Below are 20,738 nucleotides of genomic sequence, written 5' to 3'. Positions count from 1 at the left end.
ATCTTTCTCCAGACCTTCTTCTCTGTCAGCACAAGGTCACACACCGAAAAACTTAAATTGATCCCTATAGTGACAGAAAGAAAACTTCCCTGCCCCTCCATTTACCTAGAGGAAAACTCCTATTTTCATGACTGTTCTAAACCAGTCTGGCTTCGTTATCATCTGGTTTGTTTTAATGGACTAACTCACAATTCTAGGATGTATGTGTACGTGGGATGGGGGTGGCGGCAACCTACGTGCAACCTGAAGGAAGGGCGTAGGAGCTCCTCTGAGAACTCTGTGCAGAGCATAGGTTTTGGGGTGAGGAGCAGATGCAGGATGTTGAAGGCACTGCTCAGGATTTTTCTACGTATGACTCGTGGACACCTGGGTAGTGACACTTACATCAGGCAGGCCTTCAGGACCTGCATCTAGGTGGTGGGTAACCAAAATGTCTTCTTTCTGAGAAACTTTCATGACCTCAGGGAGGGTGTGTGGCCTATGATGCATCTACTTCTCAAACCCAGGAAGGTCTGTGAGAGAAAGGAAGGCAAGAGTCTACCAGAGGGAGATGGGACATACAGGTGCTGGGGGAGGAGGGAAATGCTGGGAAAGGATAGAGGCCTGCCCCATTGTTACTCCATCGGGCCTGGTCCTGGCAGGCTCCGGCCAAGGGTGGTAATATCAGAATTGGGAGCCGAAAGAGAGGTCTGAGCCAGGGGGGAAGGTAACTGCACCTTCCTGACCTGCCTTGTCTCCAGCTCCTTTGCTGAAGCCTGGCAGTGGTGAATGCGCCATCACTTTCAGCAAGGTCGCCTGAAAGCAACCCTGAGTGGTGACTAAGGTGGGAGACCCTGCACCTTGCCACCCAGGCTTTTGCCCGGCAGCACGGTGGGAATGGCTGAAGAGCTCAGTGCCGGATCCCAGGGTTCTTGGGGTGCTGCTGGGGGACCCCCAAGCCTGAGACTCAGGCTCCTGGAAGGCCTGGGAGGCCAAGCCTGGCTGAATCATACTCATCCGGCGGCTTTTCGTTATTCTTTCTGCATTTGCTGCGCGGATAGCTTCCTCTCCTCCAGGCTGGAGGCCCATCTGAGGGGGCTCCCACACTGGCCTTTCTTGCTCTCCTCCTAAGAGGCCCAAGGTACATTCAGGACACCCTGCAGTTGTCTCCAGCACCAGAGCACATCCAACCGTAATAGCAAGAACTATGATGGATTTCTCGGTGGTCAGGCAGGGAATGTGGCCTTTCAGAGGTCCAACAGGCCCTCCCTTCTCACCCCAAGGTGGAAGGACCAATGGGTGTTCGTTCTTGGGGGGTCTGTGACACACCGTGTGCTCCTCTGCCCTAGGCTTTCGGGTTTAGACCCTGCTCAGAGCCTGGGTGTCGGCAAGGCTTGTCTGCAGGGGCCTGTCGGTCTGTCGTTGGCATCTGGGAGCTGGCTCTTTCCTGCCTCTTCGCGCTGGGATAGAAGCGTCTGGACCAGGGCGTTGGGGCGATAGGGCTGTGGCTCGGCCCGTCGTCCGCGAAATCCGAGACCTTTTTCCAGCTTGGCAGGACCAACTTCTTGGCCCCTCTGAACTTGCTCTGTGCTGGGCTAAGCTCGGGGTCTCCAGCGGCCCGAAACCGGTAGCGGGTGTGGGGAATCAGAATGGCCAGAAGTGTGGGGTTTAAGTTCCTTAGAAATCCCTGACGACCACACTGTCCTGAAAGATTTTTTTTTTTTTTTTTGAAGGGTGGAGGGAGGATCAGTGGGGCGGGGAGAGCCGGGCTCCCGAGGTGATCGGATTTAAAGGGAATTTTGAAAAAGCTCCTTCTCCACTGTCAAAGTTCCTGGCTGCCCTCTCCCAGCCCCTCTCGGCGGGTTCTCCAGAGCAAGCTCCCCAAGCAGGCGAAGCCCGGCTTAGCATCCACGCCGAACAGCAGGAGAGCATTTGCTGCGTGCGGGCCCAGTCGGGATCCGCCTGAGGAGCGCGCGGTAAGCCGGGTGTCCCACCGCAGCCCTCTCGCTTTGAGGGCGCCTAGTCTCCTTCTCTACCAGGTAGAGCTGGAAGGACGAAGCGATTTTTGTATTTTCAATTACAAGACCTCGGATAGTAACGAGGCTTTCTTGTTGTTTCTTTCGTTTTGCCTTAACCAGAGTCGCTTAGAAATCGTTCAACAGGAAAATAAGAACCTGTGTAGCGAAACCCCGGCGGAACTAGCAGATCTAATAGCATCTGGGGGGCAAGCGCGAGATTGTCAGAATCTTTTTCTGGCGTATTTGGACAGGTTGACCTTTTGTCAGAGCCTCCCAATTCCAGATCCGTAATTTAAATGACTCTGCGCTTGCAGCGTCTGTGAGACCTAGCAGATTTGGGAGGAAAAGGTATGGATGTGGGACTTGCAGGAGTTTGTAACGGCACAGATCAGACCTCGACTTTCAGCTCCCCTCCCTTCCCCCCCCAACCCCCCGCCCCACGAGGAACCGTGGGGGACTGGGAAGCCAGGAGTTAAAGTCGGCCCAGGAACATCCCGGGGACAATCCGCGCGGAGTCTTGGCCCGAGCCTCAGTCTCTCCCCTCCTCTCATTGGCCGGCGCTCTCAGGGTTTCTCCTGTTCCCTCTTCGCCATTGGTCGGGGGCTTTTTTTTTTCCCCTCAGTCTTTCTCTTCCTCCCCCCTCCCTCTCCCTCGCCCCTCGGACAGGAGCGCACCGCCTGCCCCCAGCTCCTCGAGAAGGGAGGAATTTAGAAAAAAAGGTTTCCCAGAAGTTTGGATCAGAGGAAGGACGGGAAGACCACGGGAGGAAGAGGGAGAGGGAGGAGAGAAAGGGAGAGGGAGGAGGGAGAGAGAATAAAAAAAAGATGAAGTCCAGTCTGCACAGCCTGTGAGCGCCTGCCCGGGTGGGTGGGAAGCAGGACTCGGGCGCTCATGCAGCGAGCGGGTAGCGCTCGGGGCGCTCTTTCCTAGGGGCTGGGGCAGCCAGGGACGTCGGTCCGAGCCGGCGGCGGAGGGCGCAGGGGAGGGTGCCGAGGACCCGCAAAGCCGCCGCCTCAGTCTCGGCCGCCTCGCCGCCGCCTCTCCCGGGCCCGGCCCGGCGGGCGCTCGGAGCGTGAGGGCTCGGGCTGCTCCCTCTGTAGCGGGGGCGAGCGGGGGCCGGGGTGCGGGCGGCTAAGATGAGTGAAAGGAGAAGATCTGCAGTCGCCCTGAGCTCGCGAGCACATGCCTTCTCCGTTGAAGCCTTGATCGGCTCAAATAAAAAGCGGAAGCTGCGAGACTGGGAGGAGAAGGGGCTGGACCTGTCCATGGAGGCGCTGAGCCCCGCGGGCCCACTCGGAGACACGGAGGACGCGGCCGCGCACGGCCTGGAGCCTCACCCGGGTGAGTGCGTAGGGCCAGAACACGGGAGGCGGGCGGAGAAGGGACGCCGGGCGGCCAGCGGGCGGGGAGAGTGGCGAAGAGGAAGGCCCTGGCGGTGACGACGTCTTGCTCCAACCCGGGTTTCTTTTTCTTTGCGCAAATGCCTTGAGCTTTCCCCAAATTCGCCGAAACCAATTTGGGGAAACTGGCCTGAGCCTTGAAGTTTCGTCGCCAACCTCAAGCCGAGAGGCCTTCTTGCTCGCATCCCCTTCTCCTTCTGGGAGCAGAATGCAGTGTTCACGGTGCCCGCAGCTGCTGGGGCTGCAGGCCCCTAGGGTTAAGAGGGGCGCCGATGCAAGGCAGTGGCGGGAGCGGAGAGGAGCTGGGACTCACTTCTGAGAGGTCCGAGGACTGGCACGGAGTTCTCGGTCCGACACCCCTGTGGGAATTGCCCAGTTTGTCCCATTTAGCCTTCAACCTCGGTCCTTTCCCTTTCCACACCAACTTTTCTGGGACTCAAGTTGTGTTTCTCCTAATGCCCGTGACGAGGGAGCATAATTATATTTCTACTTAGTTGGCATTTGTGGAAAGAGGAATGGATTTTAGCCCGCTTACCCTGCGCCCTGGGCCACTCTTCAGGGCCCACATCTCTGCGTATTTGTGGGGATCAGTGCAGCAACGTGTCTCGGATCTGTGCGCCTTCTATGCACGTTATATACACACAACACGTAAAACAGCGGGCGGGTGTCTACATCAGTACTTTAACAGAACCCTAGGAAGGGGGGAAAACAACGTTTTGTATTAAGTGCCAAGATTTCAACTGTGCAAAACACAGGGGGAACAGCTGTTGTCGGAAGAATTTTGCCCGCGCGCGCGCGCGCGAGCGCGAGCGCGCACACACTCAACGCTCGCAGCGGCTTGGTTTAGCGCTTCAGAAAGTTTCCGTACAGGATTTCTAAAACTTTTCTGGAGGTGCTCCTGCTGACCAGCTAGGGCTGGAGAGTAGATTTGGGTCAGAGCGCCGGCAGGTCGGAAGGGAAGGGCTGCCCGCAAAGGGATGGGGCTGGCCGCAGGCCCAGGAGCTTGGGGACCCAGCTTGGGGCCCAGGAGCTTGGGGGCTGGAAAGCTGGCCGACCCAAGGAGAGACAGCTGTCGCTTACATTTTCTCTTTCGGCAGTGACAGTTCAATTTCCATGCTCCTGAGGCTAATAATAACGCGATTAGCGGGTGACCTGCAGAGACAGAGTTTGATGAATTCTCCGTGTTCTTGCGGCCGGTTACGGTATTTGGGTTTCGTGCTGCGGAATTATTTTTATTAGTCGATGAAAAGAAAATTAAAAGGAGATTTATTTCGTCTGCTCAAGCCTTTCGTTGTATTTGGATGCGGGTGCCTGTCCACGCGGACCCCTGTGTGGGCAATCCAGAAAGGAACGCATGGCTAATGTGTGTTTCCCATCTCTGGCCAGACCCTATTTCCTCACCGTACTTATTTGTTGTCAGAATCTCGTTTGGGCCTTCACACAGTTTAGTGGAAGTTTTCTCAGGCCTTATGACAACTCACGATTGGCGATGTAGTTTATTTTATTTTCCCGATGGTGGAAAAGGCAGAAGTTATCTAACTGAGTATGGCAGACGCCCTGTCCTGTCCACGGGTACTTTTCTCTGGGAGGGGGGTACAGGTCGTAGGGAGCCCGTGTAGGGTCTTATGTTCAAAAGGACCAACATGTGGGATCATAATGAGACTCAACTGGCAGTTTTCTTTCCGCCGTCCTTCTCAGAAAATAATGGGGAGAAAAAAACGAGGATTGGGGACAAGGAGAGACCAGTCCAGGGATGTGAACACGAGAACCTGGCATCCAGAATGCTCTTTCCTGGCTCCCGCGGGATGGGGGTAGGGGGTGAGGACCTAACATAGAACTTTACATAATAGAGAGGTCAGTTGACCAGTTCCCATTACCTTTGTCATTTTTTTTTTTTTTAAAGAAAAAGATGGGCGTTTGGGTTAGAGAAAACGAAATATGTTTGTGGGGCAAAGGTCTGGTAGGAGGAAGAAGCCGGAAGTCAAAAGCACTCGCGGGCCCTCTGCGGAGCCAGGCTGCCTGCAGCTGGGCCGTCCCGTTGTGGGCCGAGGGGATCTCCAAGTTGGAGTTCCCGTAGTGGCCAAGACTTTCTTTTGAACAGGACGAACAGGATGTAGGATGAAAAAATATCTTTCAGAAAAAGCGTGCTCTGATGTGGAGACTTGGCAGTCAGGAGAGTGGAGCAGACAGAGCTTTGGGCTTTGAGCTGGGTAGTAGAAGGCACGCCAGGGCTTGGAGTTCCCTATAGGCCTTTCTTTTTGTCTTTAATACAGCGCCCTAACAAATACAAAGGCAGAGCCACATTTAATGGTGTGTGCATGGTGTTGGAGGCGGGAAAGGGGGTGCGGGCGACTCCATTATGCCCAGGGCCGAGTCTCTAGCCGGCTGGGCCTCAGAATTATCATTAAACTTTCTTCTCCCGATTAGGAGAAGAGGGGGCTGGACCCACTGCGTGGCTCGCCGGCCCTAGGCCGAAAAGAAGTCAGGAACAGAAAAAAACCCACAGCGACAAGAAGAATATTGCCAAGGGGCTGGGGAAGGATTAAACAAACACACACATACACAGGCCACCCGCCTTAGAGCAGCCGTATTTATCATTCTCACCATACCCTCCCTGACTGGTACCATCGTTTTCAGCCCTCCCTCAAAATTCCGGGATCCTCAGACAACCGAAGGGTCCGATTTTAATGCTTAAGTTTTTTTCAAAGACGTGGCTTTTTGCTTTTTCACAGCCCGTTTTCCTTTCGACGTCTGGACAGAGCTGGCTTTAGTTGGCGCCGAGCGCCCGCAGCCTGGGGCTCCAACCTGCATAAGCGGGGGGACCAGCCTGGCCTGCTCGCTGTAGGCCCTTACACATCAGAGGACACACAGTATGTATTTCAAAGATTTCCACCGAGCCTGGTGGGCCCAAAAAACCCTGAGGCCCTCCGGGCCTTGGAGAAGGCCCTGAGAAGGGCCTGTAAGGTACCGTCATTTTTACACCCGGGCCAGCGCTCCAGTCTTTTGGAGAAGCCGCCAGCACTCAGCCTCTGCGGGCTGCGGAGGGTCTCAAAACCGGTCTCTGAAAAGCCTGGCTCTCGGGTCGGCTTGCCCCCGCCTCTCACACAGCAGCAACGGAGGAAACTTTCGAGCCAGGATCGCCGGGAACAGCTGCTCCGGCTGCGGCCTTGGAAGTATATTTCAGGCACGCGGCGGCGCCATCTGCGCTCGGACCGCAGCCCCGGCTCCACCCGGCTTCCCCAGCTCGGGTTTGGGTCTTTCCCGCCCAAACCCACAGCCGAGTGCGGCCGAGGCCCGATCCCCCGCGGAGAAAAATGATTTAAACCTTCTGCGATGGGATTTTCCCCCTCCGGAGCCCGCGGGCCTGAGCTTCGCAGCCAAGGCGCTCGGCGGCCTAAGGAGGTGGCGACGCACGCGGGTGGGCACACAGAGCAGGCACACACAATAACGCGAGGGAGTCACGCACTCCGCGCACACGTGCACACACGTCAGGCGCTCGCCTTCTCCCAGGCACCCGGCTGCGCAACCCCTAGTGAAATGAGACAAGAAAATTCCTCGCAGTGCCCCAGGCACTTGCTTCCTTCGAGTTAGCGAGACCAACCGGTCACAGGAATTAATCTGCCGGTTTACGGCTTGTTTGCTCAGAGTAGAACTCCAAGATTTTAATCCTGACATCACCCCTCTACCCACTCCCAACCCCCCAATACGGGAACGTTAGGGTCAAAACGGAAGAAGTGACTCTTCACTGATGTTTAAGTAATGGAGAAAAGGCGATGAGTTTGAAGCCAGTGGGGAGAACGTACTTGTGCGAGGCAAGCACCAGCCAGGGCGCCGGCTGGGGCGTGGACCGCCGTGTATGGGTATGCGGCGCTCTGGGCAAGACGCCAAGGGTCTTTCTCGGGTAGAACTCCGGCTCCTCGGCGGTGCGTGCGTCCCGGCACCGATGCAGGCCTCGAAGTGCCGGGTCTGCGCCCTGCGAATAAGCCAAGTGTAGGACCTGATGAACGTGCCCAAACCTCCCGGTTGCCAGGTCAAAACGGCCTTCCGCGATGGCTGCCTCTTTGGTCAGTGACCTTGTGTCACGATTCTGAAAGGGAGTGAAGGGGTAGGCAAGATCTGAATGCCTTGTAGGCCGGTTAAGGATGGTGGTTTGCTGGGGCATGACTGCCAAATGCCTTTTTCGCGCTCTGCTTCGACAGTGGCTAAATTAGTGCCTTCTGGATGTACGGGGCTGGGAGAGCGCGCCACAATGTCCCCCGCGCGGTGGGGAGGGTTATGGAGACATTCTGCATAAAGCTCCGGTCCTGGAGTGGTGGCACGATAGAAGCCACTCGGAAAAAGGAGATAATTCCAACCCATTCTGTCCCATAGATGGAGCAAACTGCTCGAGGGCAGTGGGGAGGACAGGGAATGCGGAAAACACTGGTGCCCAGAGTCTGGACTGTGTTGGAAGAAATGGAGTGGGCTGTGGTTTGCACCTCTGCAGGTCGCTCCCATACGCCCCTCCACCTCCCCCGGGGGGTTCAGAAACCCACGTGAAGCGTGTGGAAGGCGTGCGCGCGGGTGGGACGGGTTGCTCTCGTTTCTTCGCTACTCGGTGCAGGGCTGCCCCTTTGCCCGGCTGGCTTCACAGCCACCCCTACCCCTCGGAGACCGTTCCGAAGAGCACAAGCCTAAAGGGCGGCGAAGGCTTTCCTGGACAGATCAGCTTCCAGCCTCGGTGCGCAGCGATTCTGAATTCGCGTCTTCTACGGCCCACCCAACGCTCTTTCTTATTGAATACTTTATTTGGTTTCAGAGCTAGCCACTTTAGGTTTCCTGATTTTATAGATAAAACTTCCAGAAAGAAAAGTTTACGAGGTGACGTTCATGCAGGGGGAAGGGGGAATTAAATTTCTTATGGTGGGGCTCGGATTGAAATTATATTGACGCATACCCGCTGCCGTTTTCCAGTGCACCTCCACCCCATTACTTCAAATGGTATCATGAACATCTTTTAATTATTAAAGAAAATTTGTTTAACATATTTAGTTCATATACTCGGCACGTGAGGAGTAAGTGAAGAATGGTAGGAAATGCCTGACCTGGGAGCCAGTACTAAAATGATTGGGTATTGGTGGTTTGTGTTCCCCCGTTTATTTGTATAATTCCTTGTGTGGATGAGAGTTTAATGGAAGCAAGTCCCTCATCATTAATCCTTCATGTTGGGCCACAAAGAGGGAGGGACAAATACATTTTGGCTCAGAAGACAACTATTTTGTTCGTCTAAACCTCTCCAAGGGCATTGCTAGTATTAAGGAGTGAAATATTCCAGGTCTGTGACAATCCTTTTCTCTATTGCCAAAATTATAATATTAATAAGATGAGAGCACTTTTTTTAAGATTCTTATTATGGACTCTAGTAGGAGTTTATTTCTCACACCTGGGAGAAAAATGATTACTTCTTAAATCTGGGAGTTTCTTCTCTAGGTGACTGTAGATTAAAAAAAAAAAAAAAAGCCAGGCTGAACTGTGCAAATTCCACAGGGATAAAGAGCAGATTGGCATTTCACTTTCCTTTTTGGAAATGCAGAAATCTGTCCAATGATTATTCCAGGGGTGTAGCTGGTTATTGCTTTCTTACTCCCCAAAGATAAAGTAGTTAAGCATGGGGAGAATATTTAAGTGGTTTTCTAGTTTTAACCTTTTGGGATATTTTTCCACAGCGGAAAGTAGGGAGCTGGTGGAACATGGAATCTTTCCCCCTTCTTTCTCTCATCCCTATGGTTTATTTTTGCTTTGCCTTTTCTGGTTTCTAGTGAGCTTTGAATTTTATATGTGCATGACAGGGATACTCAGAGGTCTGTACTGGGAACAGCAATTAGCAAATTTTGAAATTAAGGTCTGTTTACACTTCTTTGGGCAAGGATAATTATTAGTTAATTTAAGTGAGGCCCTCACTCTAAGTGTCAGGGTGGAAAATGAGACTCAGTAGGGAGGACCGGAGGTGAAATGGGAAGAGGTGGGGAATTAAAGCAACTGGTGACGACAAATCAACGTTTATTCCCTGCCATTAATGGCTTCACTTTGAGGCAGGGCAGGACGTTTTTAGCTGACTACAAACTGATGATGAGCTTTTGATACCGGAGGTGAAAATAGGCCTTGTAATCACTACTTTTTATTCTGTACTTTTTAAATCAGCCAATGTCTAGTTCTGCCCGTTATACATAAGTATATACAGGATATTTAAAAAGTATTTACACAAGTGTATGTGTTTTATACACAAATTTATGTGTGAGCTTTAAGTTCTGAATGAGACATAGATGAAGTTGCAGAGAAAATAAACTGCTTTTGTGTGTGTGTGTGTGTGTGTGGAGCCAGTTTAACAAATAGGGAACACCTAAAATCTGGGGGGCAAGAAACTTTGTCATCTCTAGGTATCACTTGACAATTCAAGAGTATACCCAGACCTGAAACTTCTAGCTATTGGTGTTTTTATTTAACTCTCAAATTGATGATTTTGACTAACGCCTAAGAGAAAACAGCAGAAAATGAGACTGTGCAGATGCAATTTAAAAGAACGAGGAGAGTGGAAATTTTTCTAAATTTGGCTTTTAATTTTGTGAATAATGCCATCTTCATTTTGGATGGACAGAAGCTGCCTTGTATTCTGAAGAGTAATTTCATGTTCTTCCATGAAGAGAGCTAACGGAACAACTGAGAGGAATCTGGATAATAATAATGGTTAATAGAAATAGTGAGAGAAACAGTGTGATTTGGGGGAAATAATTTAAGAAGATAGGAAATATATTCAACATCTTGTCCCTATTTGTCCTCTTATATTTTCTACAATATAGTTGCTGAGGTTCAAATTAGCTGTTTCCAAATTGCCACACACTTTAGAGGATTACAGCAAACAAAACACCAACCCCTGATTGTGGATTGCAGAACTAATCTCCTAATATAGCCTTCGTTTAAAAACCAAAATGCTACAGATAACAGTAGAGTTCCCTTTACAAGGATCACTGGAGGTCATTACACACCTAGACGGATCCTCAGAGTTTTAACGCCTAGTTCTCCACCGGGTGAACCGAAATTCTGACCCCGAACACCCGCTGCCTTTCTTTACTGTCCCACAGCCCAGAACGTGATGTCAAAGCCCCAGACAAGGGCTCGGAGTGCAGTTCGCCCCCCTGTATTTCCCCTCCCTCCTCACTTCCCCTCACCCCGACCTGGTCCCTTCCTCCAATCTCCTACACACACGTTGGTAGCTCATTTTTTCACCCCCTTAAAAAATTTTCAGATGACGTTTCACCGAGGAAGGCATTGGGATTGCATCTCTTTTCGTGAAACCATCCCTGGGAAACCAGGGCCGCTCGGGTGACCTTCACGAGTCGGCGAATTGGGCCGCGGCTGGGGCTGCCCGCTTTCCGTCCCTCGCTCGGGTCTCGGCCGCCTCGCCGGGCGGGAGCGGCAGCCGCGCCTCGGGGAGCGCGGCCCGCGTTCCTGCTCCGGCGCTCGGGGCTCCGCCTGGCCGATCCGCAGGGCCGCGTGCGTGGGTCCAGGGTTAGCGCGGGGCCTTTGAAACCAGTGCCGGCATCCTGAGGGATGGTGGGTGCTTTTCTCAGCTCTGTTTACATCTTGGAGAAATGAGGGGACTATGGGGCTAATTAGGAAGGCTTTGGTGAAAGATTGCTGTCCCCCCTCCCACAAAAAAAATCAGGGGAAAAAAACCCCAAACCAACCTCAAATCAGACAGCACCCAAGGATCTTACACTTCGCGCCCTGAGGGGAGTTTGAGCTTTTGCTTTTATCAGACTGAACAAATTTTTGAGGAATCAAACTCACTTCAAACATTAGCAATTAGAAACCAAGAATCCCTCGGCTTGTAGGATTTTTAATCTCTAACCATTTCCAAATGGGTAATTCTAGGGTCAGTCAATATCACAGGCAGTCCATTAAAAAGGAAGGTCATTTTGTCGGTTCGAGACACACATGATCCCCGAGGGTGTAGGGCTCATAACCGCAGAGATGTCCCCCTCCCAGAAACCCGGCATTGCCCACCGAGACAAAGGGACAGCAGGCAATTGTTCTTTGCATTGTTCTTGGAGATTTAAAACAATGAAGTAATTCTTTTCTTAAAAAAAAACAAAGAAACCACCCATCTTTACCAAGCAGATTGAGAAATGACTATATTCTGTAAGAAGCCGGCCAGACGGCTTCCCTTCAAGAGCTCAGCGTTAGCTGAGAGGGAAGTCCCGCCTCGAGGCATCCTGGCCCCAAAGCATCAATCACACCAGGCCCCAAGGGCCCAGAATTTTAACCTAGGGGTTAGGTGACTTGGGTGGTTCAGGCCTTATGTTTTTGCTTCTGAAAAATAAATACTTGCTTTTCACAGTGGGGAGAGGCAAGCACTTGGGCCAATAAATGATTGTGAACGCAGCAATGCTTTCCCTGAATGTGACAAATCTTCCTTAATTCAGAAGTCTAATACTTTGATTTCTTTATTTGTTTGCAGCAAAGCTGGGGAGGGGCTAGGTGTATATATATCTATATACCTATGTGCTATATAGGAAAAAAAGGACTTAGAAAATTAATCGTATATGCAAGCTTGCAGAGGAATACTGAATTGTAAAACGTTTCGGAAGCCTTAATTGCTTATGTGGATATCTATGAGTCTTCACTATGCTACAGAGCTTTCAACACAGGCCCTCGTATTCTAGATTATATCCATGTATTAAAGTAGGAAGAGGGCTATACTCGCTTAAATTAGACCTAGATGCTAGTGCTAGTTTTGTCATTAATGTTGGAACCAGGGATATTTGTTTTAATGGAGGACATATAAATGTTGAAAAAAATGTTTTAAAGTTGTTTTATAGTAACTGATGAGGCCATAGTTCCTGGCTTGTGAGATGCAAGAGAGGCTTAAATAACACCTGAAGCCCATTAGCTGTAAGATTCTGTGATCTTGTTATCGTAAAAAAAAAATTTTTTTTTCTCCTGATGCACTGTGGCTATCACTTGACTCATCCCTTACTTTGTTTGAATGAGGGAAGTTTTACTGCAGTTGTAGAAAGTAACAGTAATAGCAACACAAGGCCAAAAAAAAAAAAAAGATTTTTACAGCTAGAATTAAGAGCTTCCATAAAGCTCTTGAAAAGTTTTTAGATTAATATCACATGTTCAGAAGTCCTGGATCAGTGATTTCTAGTCTTTTGTGTCTGATGTAATCTATTGTTTGTGTGAATGCCCAGGACCCTCCTACTAAAAGAGCTCTATGGCATTAGTGAATTTAAAGGAAATATAAGTTATTTATGCTTTGAACATTTTTTTGTGCCATTCTCAGAAATAGCTGGAAAAACTCTATGGATTTGAAGAATGAGAAAAACTTCATCACTGGTAAACTGAATTGGTGGACCACCCTTCCCACCTGCCTCCATCCCCCCAAAATCAGTTGCCCCTCATTTCTATTTGAGCCTAATGGAAAGCACTAGTAACTATTTTCCATGTCCAGTCTGCTAAGCCGAGATCTTCATCTGGCAGAGTTGTGAGAATGCTAAAAGGATGACTTAGTAACAGGCAAAACGCTTGTCAACAAGATAGATCAGAAGACAGCTTAGCGTTCAAGACCTCTCTATTCATAGCTGCTGAACTTGAGGGCAGGGTCAGACAAAAAACTGGGCCCAGGACACACCTAAGAGGGTTTCTCATGTTTCTGTCTTGTGGGACCTTATTTCCTTACAGACTGGTACAGCTGGGCTTCGAAGCCCAGTGACAGTTCCCCACCCTCAGTTGATGCCCCGTTCTCTGCAGCCCCAGCCCCTGTGCAGACCTCTGTCATCATGGAGCTTGTATTTTACTGGTCCTCCTCTCTCACTACTGCCCTATAAACTGCTGTGGGGCAGGGATGTTGTCTTCATTGCTTTTGTATCTCTAGAGCCTGACACAAGTGGCTGACACAGAGGAAGTACTTAGTAAATGATAAAAGTATAATGGTAATGATAACACAAGAACAATGACAACAAATTTATTGAACACTATGTACCAGCCACTGTGCTAAGTTTTATATATATACATAGATTCCAAATGTAACATGTAACAATTATATATATATTCCAAATAATAATATATAACAATTGTATATATATGTATGATTTCCCAGAACACTCTAATGAGATAATTACTCCTATTATCATTACTATTTGTTACAATGAATGGATTGTAGAATGGTTAAAAACTCAGGTTTCTGGGGTTAAACAGCTTGTGTCTGAGCCCTACTTCCAACACTTGCTAGTTGTATGACCTTGGGCAAGTTACTTAATCTCTGTCAACCCCAGTTTCTGCATTGGTAATAATAAATGTATTCATCAACAGGTGTTTGTGAGGATTAAATGAGATAGCGCTTGTTGAAGGAACAAAGGATTTAGCACGGTGCCTGTTATTCCTATCAATTGAATTGACAGTGATTACTTACCTTAGTGACCAGTTTAAATAAGAAATTGTTGCAAATCGTAATCTATTGTAGCCACCGCCCCTCTCCCCCAGTTTTTTGCTTTAAATGGGATGTTTGGGACTTGGAGTGGGATCCGTACTTGGTGGATAGCACGTGGCTGGAAACAGAGTACAGGCTTTGAAGCAGGCATGGCTTAATCAAATCAAATTAAACTTTGAGAGCCATTGCTATTTAGGGTCCCACTGAGGCAAAAAGCCAGCACCTGAGTGAGCACTGATGGGAGGGGGAGAGGGCTTCCAAGGGTGGGGGTCAGCCCCCTGGCGTACGGTAGGAAGCGGGGGTGGGCAGAGGGTGGAGCTACGGAGCCTCAGCTTTACCGGCTCTTCAGGAACTCTGGCAGCAGACAGAGGGGCCTTTCTGGATGCAGGAAAGTGGAATAACATGAGCGTGTTTCTCTTTGGTTAGTTTTTGGAGCCTAGAAATCCCCCCAAATTCAGGTTTTATCGTATAGGAAATAAAGAACATTCATTTTCCTAAGGCTTTGTTTGTAAAGCCTGTATTCTGATGGACCCCCCAGGATTCTGGGCAAAATGAGCCAGTTGCACCGATTAGCTGAGGCTGCAGTGAAGGAGTTTTAGGTGCCCTTGGTTGAGTTCAAAGAAATGGAGGTGGAGGGGAAGGGACTAAATGAAAGGAAAACCTATAACCAAGCTGACTGTTCAGGAAGAAGACACTGGGAAGTCTTTTTCCAGGGAAACAGCAGAAGCTCCAGCCATTCTGTTAGAACTCACATCTGGCTGCACAGTTTTGCACCGTTTTCTTCCTTCCAGAAAACGGAAGGCTGGATTTGATCATTTACTTTTTTTTTTTTTTAAATAGTCACACCCCAGACTTTGTTTATATTGATTCTCCACCACAGAGGGAGAAGGTGCATTCCCAGGGAAGAGGAACAGAGAAAGGATCTCTCCCAAGCCCTCCCTCCTTCAAGGAGCCCAGGGCCCTTCACCAGTAGCACTCAGGTCCTGCCTGGCCATTCAGAGGAGGGAGCTGCTTTGTCCTGGCTGGAAGGCAGGTCTCAGTCTTCAAAATAGACTCTCTGCTCCACATTTTATCAGATGTTTCCATACTTCCAATCTTACAAGCATCATATTATCTCAGTGTCCCCACAGCTGCTAACCGTAAGAGCTTTCATGGCTAGAGGGTACCAGGCACTGTGCTGATGGTCGTACATTCTTTCATCGTATGCACCCAATAGTCCTTCAAGGGAGGTAATTTTCCCCATTTACACATGAGGATATTGAGACTCAAATAACTTGCCCACAGACACACAACTCCAGTTCACTTTAGCTGGTGTGGCCAGAATTTAAACCCAGCTCCATGGGGCTCCAGTCAATGTCTTAACCACTAGACTGTACTGCTTCCCGCTGCGGATGACCCTTCAGTGCTATGGAGAGAACTTTGAACTTTCGTAGACGGAAATTTATGCTTGCTCTCCATGCTGTCCCCCCAAACCAATTCTTAAATCATAAATGAGAGAGAGCTCATTTATAGTTTCTGGGTCTCTTTCTTTCCTATGGTTGTTAGTCCCTGTAGCCCTAAGGTGCCTTCTTCATACCTGCTGGTAGAAGCCGCTGTGACAGTGATCACAGGGTGGAGTTTCTACACCCTGGTTTTTGGAACGGGGCGAGTGCAGCCTTCCCAATGTGACTTGCTTTTCTTTGAGTTTAATGCACAGAAATCTTAGTGTCTGAAATATTGATTTCGACCTAAAGCCTCCTCATCCTAAATCCCCTCATGCAGTGAAATAAAGGGGAAACGTTAACTGCTCTGTTTCACCCATTCCCTTCTCCATTCACAACGGGATGGATGGCATCTCACTGGTAATTGATTCAAAATGGAACGGCTTAGGAACGTATCAGTTGCAGTGACGAGCAATTCGTGCATTTCTAAGTACTGCTGATTTTTTCGAACTCAGCAATCTCAGCTGAAATCCCTTTGCCGTGGATTGAATTTACAAAGGAGGAGATTCTGATTTCCACAGTGGCTTCTTTCTAATGCCTAAGGATTAGGAAACTGCCTTGAGGACCCACAGCAAGTACACTCACTCTCAGAGTCATGGCTTTAACTTTAACCTCTGAGTGACTGCTCTGATTCATTTATTTTGTAACAGCTCTATTAGAGCAGCCTAGTTCCGTATGGGATCAGTGATTTGCAGAAATCTCGCATTCCGATAAACACTTACACTCTGAGCTCCTTTACTCCTCTGACCCACTTTAAGTGGTTGTGATCTCAGCAGTGAGTTTCAGGGAAATTAACAATGGGTTTCAAGTTTTTGGTGGACCTGTTCACTGTCTTTCCATCATTTCCCACCCTCTCCTCTACTGAGTAACCTTTCCCACTTAGGAAGTCTCATGCCTCCAACAGGGAGTTGTAGAAAAGCTACCCCCACCTCGACCCCCGCTTTCAGTGTGTGGACTTTAGTATTACTGTATTTCTTTGCTGTTTAACTGTAAGGTCTATCATATTCTTGTCTGTTGTACACAGTGATAGGAAAATGGCTTTTAGAAGCTAAAAAGAGAAAGATGTAAAGTCAATCTCTGTTTTAAAGCTTTACTTTCTCCTATTGCCCACCTCCCTCGGGGCAGGCAGCGACTGATGGGATTTGATATGTTCTTGCAGCAACAGAAGCATTTGAATCTCTGGGCCCCTTTCCTTGCTCGAGGAACCCATGTGGAGCCAGACTCTTGAAGTGTAGAGTGTGACAGAGGATGAGATGAATGCTGCAGACTTAGGTGATTTACTGGATCTCATCCATGAGATCTGTCCATTTAGAACTGCTGCAAGATATGAAACCCGCCAGGCCTTGGCCAGTTCAATGTTCCTTTAGTGTTCAGAGCACTGGTTGTATGACCAGCATTAGTCCTGGGAACATTAGATCCCATCTGCTGCAACTGTGCGTTACCCAGATTAGACTGTGACATCACAGAGATTTAAGGCATCTCTGTGATATCCTGACTGGGTGGTAGGTACGGCAGAAGGCACCTCCTACAGACACAGGACAACCTGACTGCTGTGCGGGTGAGCAAATAGTAAACCAAGCCCTGGAGAGTGTGTGTGTATCCGTGTGTGAGTGCGCGCGTGTGTGTAGGGAGGGCTGGGCGGGACGGTGCCTGGGGGATGTTACGGAGAGCTCAGTGTAACGGTTCCCCAGCCTGTGTGGGTGAGTTTGTTCCGGATGTTAACATTTTTTCTTTGGGGCTTTACTACATTCTTCTCTTTCTTTGCCTGTTTTCCTGCCTGTCTGTTAGGCCTCCACAGCTGCGTGGCTCATCGCTGGTGAGTGTTGAGAATGACAGATCTGGCTTTAACGCAAGGGCAATTTGGGGGCATGTGTATAGGTAGATTTTGAGGCGTTCTCATCCAGCATCTTTCCTAAATTTTGAGGATAATTTTTGGTCCATCATCTTGCCAGCTGGGTACCAACCCTGTGTTGCCTTGGATGGCCTCCGTTGGGGAATGAGTATGAAATTCTAAAGAAAGCAGACAGTCCTTCATATCCTAGAAGCAGAAGAAACTGGCTGGTGTGGGAAACTAAGACAACAGGTGGAGGCCAAAGAGGCAGCCTTGCGCAACAGTGAAGAGCATGGAGGGCGGGTCGGGGAGACCAGACCCCTGCGCATGGTTCTGGCTGTGTGACCTTGGGCAAGTGACTGACTTCTGTGCCTCCGGTGCGTCCGTGTAAAATGAGGGTAAGAATACCTGCTGCAGAGCTGTTGTGAGAATTAAGTGAGATAACAAATGCAAAGTGCTTGACACAGTGCCAGGCCCATGGAAAGTGCTCCGTATTACCATGCTCATAATGATATTTTTGGTAAATTTTGGAACTCAGAAACACTTCAGTGTTCTTATGAGAAACCTTTTGGTGAGTGTCAGATAGGGTTGTCCCAACCTACCCTTCTTAGCTTATCTCTACTGCTTGTCCAATTCCCTTTACACAGGCTGACTTAAAAAAAAAAATTGACATACATATTGTGTAAGTTTAAGGTATACAGTGTGTTGATTTGATACATTAATATACTGAAATATGATTACCACCTTTTGTGGTCTCAGCAACTTGAAGGTATATAGTACAGTTGGTTGACTATAATCACAGTGCTGTGCTTTAGATCTCCAGAACTCAATTATCTTCTAACTGCAAGTTTGTACCCTTTGACTAACATCTCTTTAATTCCCCCACCTCACACCCTAGTAACTACCATTCTACTCTGTTCCTGTGAGTTCAACTTTTAGAAATACAACATATAGGTAAGATTATACAGTATTTGTCTTTCTCTGACTTATTTCTCTCAGCATAATGCCCGCAAGGTCTGTTCACATTGTGGCAAATGGTAGGATTTCTTTCTTTCCCCTGGCTGAATAATATTCACACACACACATACACACACTTATATATATACACATATATGTATGTATATATATTTATATATCCATTTCTTTATCCACCCATGGATGGTCACTTTATTTTATTTTTTATTTTATAATTTATTTTATTGAAGTATAGTTGATTTACAATGTTGTGTTAATTTCTACTCTACAGCAAAGTGATTTAATTATACATATATGTACATTCTTTTTCATGTTCTTTTCCATTATGGTTTATCACAGGATATTGAATATAGTTCCCTGTGCACGCAGTGTGTTTATATCTTAGCTGTTGTGAATAATACTGCAACAAACATGGAGTGCAGATCTCTTTTTGGGATACTGCATTTCCTTTGGACAGAGGCTAACTTTTTTTTTTTTTTTTTTTTTTTTGCGGTATGCGGGCCTCTCACTGTTGTGGCCTCTCCCATTGTGGAGCACAGGCTCCGCGGCCATGGCTCACGGGCCCAGCCGCTCCGCGGCATGTGGGATCTTTCCAGACCAGGGCATGAAACCATGTCCCCTGCATCGGCAGGCGGACTCTCAACCACTGAGCCACCAGGGAAGCCCCCAGAGGCTAACTTTTATTGTCCTCCATGCAGTTGCTCCTGCTCTTCCTGTCTCAAGTACTTTTCTTCTTCTCCTTCCCTAAAATTTCTTTTGAAGAAAGTTTATCCTACTTTCAAGACTCATCTTAAGCACCTAATAATATAAGAGAATTATTCCAAGATGAAAAAGAATAATTTGATATAAACGTTCATTGGCATGATGTACACATTCAAACATAGGATGACCTCAGAAGAAAACCACATATATCCATGCAGAGCTCAAATCCAGTTTGGATATTGCCATAGGGAAGAAAGTTCTCAGACGTCACCAACATTTTCTTCACTTGGAGTCCGCTATAGGGAACTCCTCTTTTTTTTGGGTTCTGTGTTCATGTTATTTTATTTTTTTAACATCTTTATTGGTGTATAATTGCTTTACAATGGTATGTTACTTTCTGCTTTATAATAAAGTGAATCAGCTATACATATACATATATCCCCATATCTCCTCCCTCTTGCATCTCCCTCCCACCCTCCCTATCCCATCCCTCTAGATGGTCACAAAGCACCGAGCTGATCTCTCTGTGCTATGTGGCTGCTTCCCACTTGGGAACTCCCTTTTAGGGGCCTCTCTGTAATTTCCTCTCAAAATGGTGCCAGTGTGCATCTGTGACTTTATAGTAATAAGGGAGTCTCAGCTAGGTAAACTGCAACTATCAAATGTGAAGCCAAGATGGTAAGAATACAGAGGTTCCCCACTGGCCATCATCACCATAAAGCTCCTCTGAGGGGAGGTCTTCACTAACTAATCTGATTAGACCATTTATGAGCAAGGTTCCTGCCCTGCCTCTGGCTTCATAGAATCCCTGCAGACTTTGCATTGCCAGCAGGAGAGTAATTTGAATTTAGTTCTTTCTTTTCTTGGCAGCATATACACGTGTTATCCTCTTGTTGTCCTATTAGACTGGATTAACCTGTAGACTCTCGGGCAATTGATGTCTGTAGCCAAGGAGGCAGTGACTTTGGCTGTCTCTCTTGGTTCTGTGGCCATCTCTGTGCACATGCACACACGTACGCTCTCACAGTGCTTTTGATCGATCTTCTCTATGCTTTAAAATTGGTCACAGAAGAAGGGACAAAGTAGAAGCCTGTAAAAGTCAATCCTTTGTACCTTTCTTATGACACTTAACACATTTTGCCTTGAGTGTTAGCTTTTTGGAGGGCATATTTGTTTTGTAAGACTGGAAAACCCTGCAGAGCACTGTGACTCTCTCCTCTTCGAATCCCTGTTAACTCTTCATGAACATTTGCTAAACTGAGTCGGTAGTTGTCCAACTTTAGTGAGGGGTATGGTAACCACTACAGCCACTTTACAAATGATTTGGCTTCCAGATGGTCCTGGAGGCCCAGCATGAGGTGTTTGCCAGTTGCCTCTAGATGTGATCTTGCACGTGTGAGTTGATATCTCTATACTCTGAAGTCTCTATCTCTAATGGAGATAAGACCACTGGATTTTAAGAAGGAAAGAATCTCTAATTGCCCCATTAACAAGAAGTTTTTGTAGCTGGGATTTGCCGAATGCTGTCTGCATGGAGTCTATTTCAGAGCTCTCTCCTGACCAGGCACTAGCATTTGGAAGCACAGTCAGTTTGTGGGAATAACTCTGCCTCATCTTACCCTGTTTGTTTCAGGCCTTATGTCCATGGCAGCCTCTGTTTTCTGCCCAGCAAGGGAGAAAATGAAAGAGAATAAAAGGCAATCTGAAAATCCCCAGTGTCAAACAGAAGTACAAAAATATCTCCAAATGAAAGACAGATTGCACAAGTTTGCCTGAGAAAGTAGAGTTGTGTTACGCTGAAGCAGAATGATAGAAATTCTTCTGGCTGTTTCTTCCTATGAGCCGTAGGAATATGTGAGTGAACTGGCAGGAGGTCCCAGC

At 48.2% G+C, this 20,738-nt stretch overlaps 1 protein-coding gene across 1 annotated transcript in view; it reads left to right on the top strand.

Annotated features, from left to right (window-relative positions):
• The first annotated feature begins 2,653 nt into the window (after positions 1-2,653).
• TBX15 (T-box transcription factor 15) overlaps positions 2,654-20,738 on the top strand; it is a 101,392-nt gene continuing 83,307 nt past the window's right edge. Inside the window, exon 1 of the mRNA XM_027091027.1 lies at positions 2,654-3,338. Coding sequence (XP_026946828.1) covers positions 3,134-3,338 — 205 coding nt within the window. The 5' untranslated portion in view covers positions 2,654-3,133. The remainder of the gene's footprint in view (positions 3,339-20,738) is intronic.

The sequence above is a fragment of the Aethalodelphis obliquidens genome, unplaced genomic scaffold (genome assembly GCF_003676395.1).
Source record: "Aethalodelphis obliquidens isolate GAN/ISIS:26980383/991018 unplaced genomic scaffold, ASM367639v1 scaffold70, whole genome shotgun sequence".
NCBI lineage: Eukaryota > Metazoa > Chordata > Mammalia > Artiodactyla > Delphinidae > Aethalodelphis > Aethalodelphis obliquidens.
The sequence above is the reverse complement of the archived record's forward strand: the minus strand, read 5'-3'. Positions and strand labels throughout refer to the sequence as shown.